Source organism: Pteropus alecto, unplaced genomic scaffold, assembly GCF_000325575.1.
Source record: "Pteropus alecto unplaced genomic scaffold, ASM32557v1 scaffold98, whole genome shotgun sequence".
Taxonomy (NCBI): domain Eukaryota; kingdom Metazoa; phylum Chordata; class Mammalia; order Chiroptera; family Pteropodidae; genus Pteropus; species Pteropus alecto.
In genome coordinates this window covers 23,237,629-23,248,243 of record NW_006443570.1, presented here as the reverse complement: position 1 = coordinate 23,248,243, position 10,615 = coordinate 23,237,629, and the positions used below count along the sequence as shown (strand labels likewise).

At 34.8% G+C, this 10,615-nt stretch overlaps 1 protein-coding gene across 9 annotated transcripts in view; it reads right to left on the bottom strand.

Annotated features, from left to right (window-relative positions):
• RAP1GAP2 (RAP1 GTPase activating protein 2) overlaps nucleotides 1-10,615 on the bottom strand; it is a 194,681-nt gene that overhangs the window by 41,753 nt on the left and 142,313 nt on the right. For all 9 annotated transcript variants that reach the window (XR_003043929.1, XR_003043930.1, XM_025041649.1 and 6 more), the window contains one exon: nucleotides 679-757. Coding sequence is in view for 7 of the 9 variants with exons in the window: in XM_025041649.1 (XP_024897417.1) it covers nucleotides 679-757 (79 nt within the window). In the remaining 2 variants the exon portion in view is untranslated. The remainder of the gene's footprint in view (nucleotides 1-678; nucleotides 758-10,615) is intronic.

Below are 10,615 nucleotides of genomic sequence, written 5' to 3'. Positions count from 1 at the left end.
ACACAGTTCAGAGGCCATGTCCTGGAGAGCAGCTGGGCTCTTCTGCCCATGAAAGAGTATAGAAAGCCAAGACCTGCAGGGCCAGGAGGCCTGGGAATGAATTCTGGCTCTGCTGCTCACTAACGTGTGGCCAAGAAAGTCGACTCACCTTCCTAGTGTTTCCTGATGAAGTGAGGCCCAAAGGTTTTGGGCACAATTCTGCCAGGCATTCCCGCTCTCAGAGTATGGGTCCAACCCAACCTAACTGACCACCTTTTTCACCCCACTTCGCTCAGTTCCCAAGTTCTCAGGGCTCCTCCATCTGGATTAATAGCCTGACCATCCTGTAGCCCAACTCTCTGCTATGAAGGCTCCCTGGCTGCTCCCTCCCCTTCCTCCTCTGGAGTCCTACTCTCCATATCTAGCCTTGTCTTTCTATGTCTCTCTGTCTCCTGAACAAGCTATAAACTTGGGGGCAGAGACCATGGATTATACTGAGTAGCCTCAGCAGCAAGGATGAGCTGGGGAGGGTGTCAGAAGACAGAGGATCATCCATGCAGTTAAGGGACATAGAGTAAAGTGGCCTACCGCTCCCCAAGGGTAAAGCTCCCTCCCCCAGGTCAGGTCTGTACCCTTTTCCCCAGAGGCCAGCCGTGGGCTAAAAGAAAAAGACACCTTCTCTCAGGGGATGGTTTTTACCTTTGCAATCTGAGGGATGCTGGGCAACTTGCTTAGTCCAGCCAAGGGGATCCGCTCATGCACTGTTTTCACCTTGGACCTGAAAAAAGAGAAAAGAGTAACCACAAGAAATGAAGTCAGCGAGGAAGGTGTCTGAGATTACACCAGACCACAAGGCAGGGACACTGGCCTCATGTCTCCCCAGGATCAGATCTGCCTCATTTCATCCAACCCATGCATTGGGCACCACACTCAAATGGGAGGAAAATGAAATTCTACCTAGTTAGGTACATCATGGGAGGTGGATACTTAAATAACTTGCCTGGTAAAGCTGCCCAAAACCAAAATATGGGAGAAGCAAATAGTCAACTTCAAGTTCAACAATATTTTTTCCTTTGTGGGGGTTTTTTGTGTTCTCCCAAAGAATTGGGCACAGATTCTGGACACATTTGGGTTCTCACATACAACTAAACCTTTTTGAAAAGAAAATCTAATATTTGAAAACCTGGGTTTACTCAAAATATAAATGGGATGAAAGCTGCTTTATAAAGGGATTCATCATAAGACTCTAAATTTAGCCTGTTCCCTTGATTCATCTAGCACATTATGGAAGTGTTGAATTTTACTGAATGCTTTTCTGCATCTGCTGAGACAATCATAGGGCTTTTAATCTGTTAACCTGGTGGATTACATTTCTGTTGAGCCATCTTTTCATTCCATGGGTAAAAATCCATGTGTTTATGTATTATTTTTTCATAGCCTGCTGAATTTTTTAATATTTTATTTAGAGTTTCACATCTATGTTCAATAGCAACACTGGTCTTTTTTTTTTTTTCTTATACATCCCTTGTCAGGTTTCCATATCAGGGTATTATTCTTAGCCTCAAAAAAACTGCTGGGGAGCTTCTCGTCCTTTGAACTAGTTTGTATGTATACTGTAGGGATTTTCTGTTCCTTAAAGGTTTGGTAAAATTTACCCAGTGAAACCTCTAGGCCTAGGAGGACACCTTTGGCTACCAATTCAGTTCTTTAATGATAAATGTTTAGGTTTTCTATTCCTTATTGAGTCCATTTTGGTAATTTGTATTTCTCTGTAAAATTATCCACCAAATGCATTGATATAAAGTTGTTTTTGGTATTGTCTTAGGACTTCATCTCTATCTGTAGTTGTGTTCCTGCCTTCATTGCTATAATACTATCTGTATCTTTTCTCTGTTTTCCTTAATCAACCCTTGCTGGGGGCTTATCTAGTAATCTTTTCAAGATATAGCATTTGGTTTTGATTGTCTCTTCCTTATTTTGCTTTCTACTTCATTAACTCATTCTTATCCTTTTAATTTCTTCCTTCTATTTTAAGTTTTTTCTACTATTCTTTTTCCAACTTCCTGACTTGCATGTTTACACATTTAAGCTTTCTTCTTTTTTACTCATGCATTTAAAACTACATATCTTTTTCTAAGTACCACTTCACTGCATCCCATACATTGATAGGTTGTATTTTCATTGTCATTTAGTTCGAAATATTTTGTCAGTTCTTTTTTGAGTTCTTTAGCCCATGAGTTATTTAAAAGGATTTTTTCTAACTTTCCAAATATATGGGGTTTTTTCCTTCAGTATTTTAATTGTTGATTTCTAATTTAATTTTTTTATATTCAGGAAACATCTGTACGATATCAAGAATTTGAAATTTATTGACTTAATGCAAGAACTTTTTTCATGTTTAATGTGGACTTTAAAGATATATGTTTTTCTTTTGTTGAGTTCAGGAAAGCACGTTATGAGATCAATTTTGTTAATTTTATTGTTCAAATCTTCTACATCCTCACAATTTTTTGTCTGCTTGGTTCAACAGTATGTGAAAGATGTTTTTAAAATTTCCCATTATAATCAAGGATTTGTCTACTTCTCTTTATATTCCTATCAGTTTTTGCCTTTTTAAATCTAAGACTATGTTATTAAGTACAAGATTGCAAGTTCATGACTGCTAGATCTTCTGGGCGTACTGTTCTCTTTACTGTTATGTAGGCTGAGGCCCCTGAGGGGTCTAGTAAAGGGCATCTTTCCCTGCCCAGGTTATGAACAAATTCAGAAACAAATCAGAAATTAAGAGTAAGGCAGTTGGAAGTCAAAATAACTCCTTTGTTACTGAAGCAGGCCAAGAGGAAGCACACAGCTTAGCCTGAAGATGAAATGAATGTTTTAGCTAAACCCCAGATGACCCACCCAGTCACAGGTAGTGTTGGGCAGGGGCAAGCCCCCTCTTGTGAGTCTGCTCAGGTGGGACTTTTAGTACAGGAACAAAAAGAAGCCCTGATGACAGCATGGTCCAATAAAGAGAAAAAGGGAAGGAACACAGCTACACATGTCAAGTTCTTGCTCCCAAATTTACCTATCAGAGATGGCAGAGAGCCAGGGGTGTTACACAGAAATGTTCCCTCCACCTGGCAGAAAAGAGGAATAGGAAGAAATGTTCCCAATTTATAAAGGTGTGCTCCCTTTATCTCTGTTAATGCTTTTTTCCTGAAATTCTATTTTATCTAATATTAATATTGCTATGCCAGCTTTCTTGGTTAGCATTTTCCCACCATCTCTTTTTTCATTTCTTTATTTTAAATCTTTCTAAATCATTTTTCTTTAGGTATGTCTTTTATAAGCAGAATATAGCTGTATTTTTTAGTCCAGTCAGATAGTCTGATATTTTCATAGGCTACTTTAATCTATACTTATTATGATTACTAATGCATTGATTACTAATATATTTGGAACTTATTTCTATCATTTGGTGTTTTCTATTACCCTGTGTATTTTCTCTTTTTTTCTTCTTTCCTGCCTTCAGTTTAATAAAGTTTTTTAAAATACTCTTTTTATCCTTCTGCTAGTTGAAGAGCTGTAGTGTGTGTTTCTATAACTTCTAATACACATACTTATCTATTTTTCCAACAAACTCTAAACTACTTGATATCTCTCTCCTGAGGAGGGAAAGGTAAACAATAACTACTGAACTCTTCTTTTTTCACTGTCCTTCCTACTTTTGTTTATAAATTTAGCTCAAGTCTCCTTTTAAATACACAAAAACTTCTTTTTCTCAGTCAGTAATAAATTTATCAACATAGTTTATCTATCTCTTGCCACTTTTTAATTGTATCATTTCTTTTGATTTTTCTTTTCTTCTAGCTGAAGTACATCATTTAGTAATTCTTTCAGAGAGTCTGTGAGTGGTATACTCCCATTTTTTTAAGTCTGAAAACAATTTTATTTTGCCTTTGTGAATAGTTTTTCCGGGTGTCGACTTTTAGGTTAAAAAGGTCCTTTCTTTCTTCTTTCTTCCTTTCAGCATTTTAAAGATATTCCTACTGTCCCATGGCTGATAAGAAATTTGCTCTGAGCCTTGTTGGCATTACTTCCTAGATAATGTCTTTATCCTTAGATAAATTTAAATTTTTCTCTTCATCCTTGATGTTCTAATGTTTCACTTCAATGTGTCTAGAAGTATTGTTTTGTTTTAATATCTTGCTCAGCACCATAGTGTGTGCTTTCTTTCTTCAATTCTGAAATATTCTCAGCCATTATCTCTTTGGATATTTCCTCTCCACTGGCTTCTCTATTCTTTCCTTCTGAAACTCTTTTAAGGCAAATGCTGGGGCCTCTCAGTCTATTTTCCACATATCTTCTTTTTCACATACTTCATCACTATATCTATGCTGTGTTCTGGATAAATTCCTAGAAACTATCTTTCAATTCACAGATTCACTTTGACTCTGAACAGATTATGTTAGAGTAGATTTTATCCTGTGTATTGAGTTTCTTTTTATTTCAACAATTATTTTTTTATTTTTGAAAATTTCAATTGTTTTCTTTTATACCTATGTATATCCATTCTTGATTCATGTCCATTCATTCATTGTATGATAATTCCTTATCCTTCTTATAGATGCTATTCATTCTTTATTTTTTGAGGATCTTAAATATATTTAAGTCATTCTGAAAGTGTACCATTATTTGCATTTCATCAGAAGTAAATCCATCTCTCATTTGTTGATGTTTTTGGCTGTCCTTCTTAATGTCAGTTTTCCCTGGGTATTTTAAATTTTTCCACCCATTTTTCTCAATCCTCAGTACAAGGCACCTGGGTTCCAGTTCCCATCAAGGCTATTGGTTAGCATAGCTCTGGGGGCACCATTCACATTATACAAACTGATAGCCTATATAATCATCAGTAATAATCACCTGACTCATCAGAGCAGCCTCTTGATTTGTCTTCCTGTTGCTGGCTTTGCCTTCCCTCCAAGCCATTCCCCTTACTCTAGCCAGTGACCTTCTACACTGCAAATCTTTTCACAATACTCTACTTTCAGGAGCTCTCCTATTGCTCATAGGATAAAATCTAAGTTCCTAGAAACAGGCCATACAGAATTTAGCTTTTCCTTACCTTTCCAGAACCTTACACACACCACACCACACCACACCCGTACACACTCAGACACTCACCCCACATTCAAGCTTTTTTGAACTGCTTTCGGTTCTCCCATACCAACTATCTTTGGATCACCTTCACTAGCCTATAATAATTCATGTCCACAGAAGATGAGTAAGAATAAGGAATGAGAATATCTAACATGTATGGAATGCTTACTATAGCCAGGTAACAAGAGCTTTTTCCTCACGTTATCCCTATCCCTACAGAAAGTCTGCCATATATTAAGTCTTGGTGAAAAAACACTGAATGAATAAATGAATTGATAAAATCAACCATTTTTGCATTCCTAAAGTAACTCTTTCTTGGCTATAGTGAATTATTCAATTAATAGACTGCTTAGATTTGAGTCTCTGGAACTGGCATTTTTTTTTTAGACTCTTTACTTCTACTTTCATAAGGAATACTGGTCCCTATTTTTCTTTCTTTTTTCATCATTGGTCTGATATTTTTCATGAGACTCTTTTAAGCATTGTTAAATTAATTGGGAAACTTTCCATATTTTTTTCTCTTGAACAGTTTAAACAGAATGAAATCTTTTCCTTACGAGCTCAAAATAACTACCTGTAAAGCATCTAGATCTAGAAACTTTTGGAGAGATAATTCTTTGAAAACTTTTTCAATTTATTCCAGTTATTGAGCTGGTCAGGCTTTTTAGCTTGTGTTAAATTTGGTAATGTATGCTTTCCTAGAAAGGCATCTGTTTCAAATAAAATTTCCAACATAATAGTGTGGGTTGAATATAACATCTATTAGTAATTGTTTAATCTTCTTCACATCTGTTGTCATATGCATTTTCTAATGTCTAATTTTGTGTATTTTTATTTTCTTTGTTAATCTTTATTGGACTATCTAGTTACCTATTTTGTTGTTGTTTTTGTTCTCCCAAAAGAAAAATATCTTTTTCATGCTATAAATAAATCTGTAATCTAGATTTATCGAGTCTCATTTTTTTTTATTTCTAATTTATTTGTTTTGGCTTTAATCTTTATTAATTCTGTCTCTTTGTTTTCTTTAAGTAATATCGATAACAGCAACTACTATCGTTGAGTAGCTACAATGTATCAAGCTCTGGCACCTAATAAGCATTCAATAATTTTAAGGTGGAAACTACCATCACCATCATACAGATGAAGAAACTGAGGCACAGTTACTAACAACAACCATAACAACTTGCAAATATTATTATTTCGTGTTTAATAAGAAACTATTTAATACAATTAATTTTCTTCTAAGTACAGCATTGGATACAACTAATAAGTTTTTATATGTAATATTAAGAATGTTATTATTTTATAAATATTCTATAACTTGAGTTCCTCTTTGGCCCAACAGTTATTTAGAAAGTATTGAGACTTTATTTCTAAGTGGTTAAGCAGGTTCTTATTTTGTTATTATAATTTCTAGTTTTAGTGTCAAAGTGTAAACAAATATATTTGGCAAAGTGTCTTCTTATTGAAATTCATTTAGATTTACTTTGTGCCTCAAAAGACTGGTTCCTAAATCTACCTGCTATCAAGAATTATCTGCAAGATTTTTAAAAATAGAAATTTAGACTAACAATCCAATAAAAAAAAAGAAGCAAAGCTTATGAACTGACAGTTCATAGAAAATAAATTCATGTAATCCTTAAATATATGAAGAGATACCCAACATAATTCAATAAAATTATTGTAAATTTGAACTATACTTAAATACCATTTTTGCTTATCAGATTGGCAAAAATCCAAGTGTTTGATAAAATATTCTGTCGAAGAGGTTTTGGAAAAATGGGCAGTCTGATACATTACTGGTAAAAGTTCAGATTTATAGAGCTCCTACAGAAGGCAATTTGGCAATATTTGTTAAAATACAAATATATTTATGTTTTGACCCAGCTATCTCACTTCTGAGAATTATGTTAATCTATATGAATTGACATTTGTACAAAGTTATTCATTGCAGCTTACTTGTGGTACCAAAATACTGACAATTACCATTAACAGAGGATCTATTAAATAAAGTATTTCACATCCATGTAATGAAATACTATACAGCAATAAAAGAAATTAAGATCTTTACATAGTAATATGGAAAGAATTTTAGATATATTTTTAAGAGAATCAAATTATAGAACAATACAGAGTGCTAGAAATAAGGAGGAAATAGGGATAGATACTATTATTATGTCTTTATATATCTTAGATATTTACATTCAAATATATATGGATGTATATGTCTAAATTTGTATTGCTTTTTAAGTGGTTGAAGTTAGAAGTCTGGGTTTTGTTTTTTGTTTTTTGCTTTCCTTAAAGCTCCAAGATGATTCTCTTATAGCAGAGTCACAGAAAACTATTGCTCTACCTTACAATCAACTTGTGTAAACATTCCATAGGCACTTGAAAAGAAGCAGAAATCTCTGTTAGAGGATCAAGTCTGATATGTAAATATAGATATAGATACAGCTAAAAATATATATAATTGGCATAAGTAATATTAAGATAATCCATATCCTCCATTTCCTATCCTAGTTGATCTGTAAGTGATAAAAAGTGTGTTAAAATCTATCACTACAACTGTATTCTGTGAATTTCTCTATACTTTAATCATTATATATGTATATATATAATATATATACATATACATGTATATACTATAACAATAAAAAGGCTCATCAGATATCTTCATCGTGTATTTTATCTTTCATGAAAAGACAACCACCCTCTTTGTCACAATGATTGCTTTTTTGCCTTGAATTCTACTTTTCCATATTAATATTGCCAACTGTTTTAGTTTTGTATTTGATTGTTATAACTTTTTCTCAACACTTTTCTTTTTAAATATACTGAGCTATTTTATTTAATAAAAGATAGATAGATAGATACATAGATAGATACATAGATAGATAGATAGATAGATAGATAGATAGATAGATAGATAGATTGATTGATTGATTTGTGGGGTATTTTTAGAGAAATGACCAAAATGAGAATCTTTGCTGTTTAATAGTGGAATTTAACTCACCATGTATTACACATCATCTATATACTTAGACTTATTTCTATTATCATATTTATTTATTTGTGATTCTTATATTTTCTACCTTTTTCTACATGTTATGTTTTCTTCATCTTCATTATTTGGAAAGTTTTCATTCTACCAGTGATTTTATATCCATGAAATATTAAATTTTCATCAAAATATGTCCAGCTACTAGTTTCCTTTTGTCGATTTTTGTCTGATACTGGATGAGTCATTTCGATCCACATATATAAGTCTTCAGTCAGCTTAAGAACATCAATTATTTATGTTTAATTCCTGTCCACTATCCTCCATATTCATTATAATTTTGCTTGTCATTTTAAAGTTACATTTTCCTTTTAATTATGTCAGAGCTTCTTAGGCATGTTCTCAATAGTAGTAACTGGGTTTTCCACCAGGTAGATTCTGTTCTTTACTGCTTCTAATGCTATTTAAAATTCTTTATGGACATTTTTAGTTTTCTTATTTCCTTAATTTATCAGATTTTAATCTCATTTTATTGCTTTATTTGATTTTTTGTCTTCATAAAGTTTATTTTTTCTAGAAATTTCCTGAAAATATGAAGTTAATAGATATCTAAATTTAACTTGGCTTTCTATAATGAATCCTTTCCAAAACTCAGTTATTTTTCTACCTTCTAAGTGCTAGATTATGCTTTTTTAGATACAGAATCTTTTCTTTCACCAACCTGTGAAGTTTTTTTTTTCTCCTTCTTTATATTCGAACTTGAAAATGAAGAAATCTACTCAGGCTCGTTATTTGTTTCCAAATCGTGGGTAGATTCTTCTTGGCCACTCTCACAACACACACAGAGGCTATTAGAATATTATTCTCAGATTAGGCTGAAGAGCTGGTTGTTATAAGACATCAGTTAAATAATACAGAAGCCTATGGGGAATGAGGAAGAAGCTAGGACAGAAGTCACTGCCTGCAGGGGAATTTTATCTCTGCATAATTTCTTCTTTGTGTCTGGTAAAGCTGCTAAGCCATGGAGTCAATTTTTTTCATGTCTGGTTTTCGATTTGACCTGGCCATCACTCCAAGTACATGATGGGATTGTCCAGCTTCCTAGCTGGTGTACGGTTTCTCTCCACCACCCTATCCACTGGCTTTCTATGTGGGAAAGCCACACTTGAGCTTGCCCTTAGGCTCCCCAGGGCAATGATTTCAAATGCAATTGACTCAAAACAACAAAAGTGTTTCCATTGTAGAAAGACCCCAACTGTTCCAGGGCTCATCCTCACTTCTAAAAGGTAGAGGATTCCCCACAGAATCTCCAATTTCATATATTTCCATATTATATTGGTTTCTAAGGGGACCTGGGGTTCAACTTTCAATATCACCTACATTAGAGCCCTAACTGCCCCCATAGATTACCCAAAAAAAAAAAAAAATCATCAACATGTGTATTGCATTCCTGGCATCTTTCTTTAGTTTTCAGTCCTGATGCAGCATTTCAGACAGGATGTAATATTCAGAAAAGGGGGTAAAATTCTTATGTTTAACTGTCATCTTACTCAGAAATCCTACCTAATCTGGGTCTGATTTTTTTTTTTTAAGCAAGGAACTTTCATTACAGAAGTTCACCTAGCTCAAAATCCTATTCAGAAATGGGGCTCCAGGTAGTATTCCCTCAGAAAATTGGGTCTAGTGGTTTAATTGACTCTTCTATATCTTGCAAATATGATTTCTCGGTAGGTTAACTTCAGTAAAGAAAATTGCTCCCTTTCTCAATAAAAGCAAACTGAGATTGGGTGGGTGCCGATAACTTCCTAGTACCACCCCCCCTGCCTCTAAGCAAGGCTATGTGTCCCTCTCTCCTCTCATATTTATCTCACCATTTAGGCAGAAAAAAATATATATTGTTGTTCTTTTCTAAATACTTTCAAGGACTTGCATTAGATTCAACAAATAGGGACTGGGAGCTTGACAGGTTCACAGCACTCTGCTAAGCACCAGCACTCGGCCTTCACACGTGGCCCTCCTGGCTTCTCCACCAGGCCAAGGACAGAGAGAAACAAGACCCAAAGAAACAAGACACAGATTCTCTGTGCTCCCGTAGCATCCTGTGCATATCGCTTAAATAATACCCGCGACACATATTAAATTTCTGTTTTTCTCTCTCACTAGACCATAAACCTTTAGAGAACAGGGACCATGGCTCAGTCACCGTGACATCCCCAAAGCCTATCATAGTTCCTGGTACAAAGGACGTTCTACAAACCTGTTAGCCAAACCAAACAGAAGCCAGTTCCAGTTCCTGCCCTTGAGGAGGTCATAACCGAGGGAGAGGTCCCTGGCTTGGTTGTAAACTGGTGCTCCTGTTGTGACTGTCATTCCGTCTTGGGGAACCCAACATACACAGAGATGCTTTGGGATTTATTTTTCCCAACTGGATGCACACCATTGAGAGCGTTCTGGCAAACTCTCTTCCAGGATGATCTGGAGTTGTATCTCAGCAGG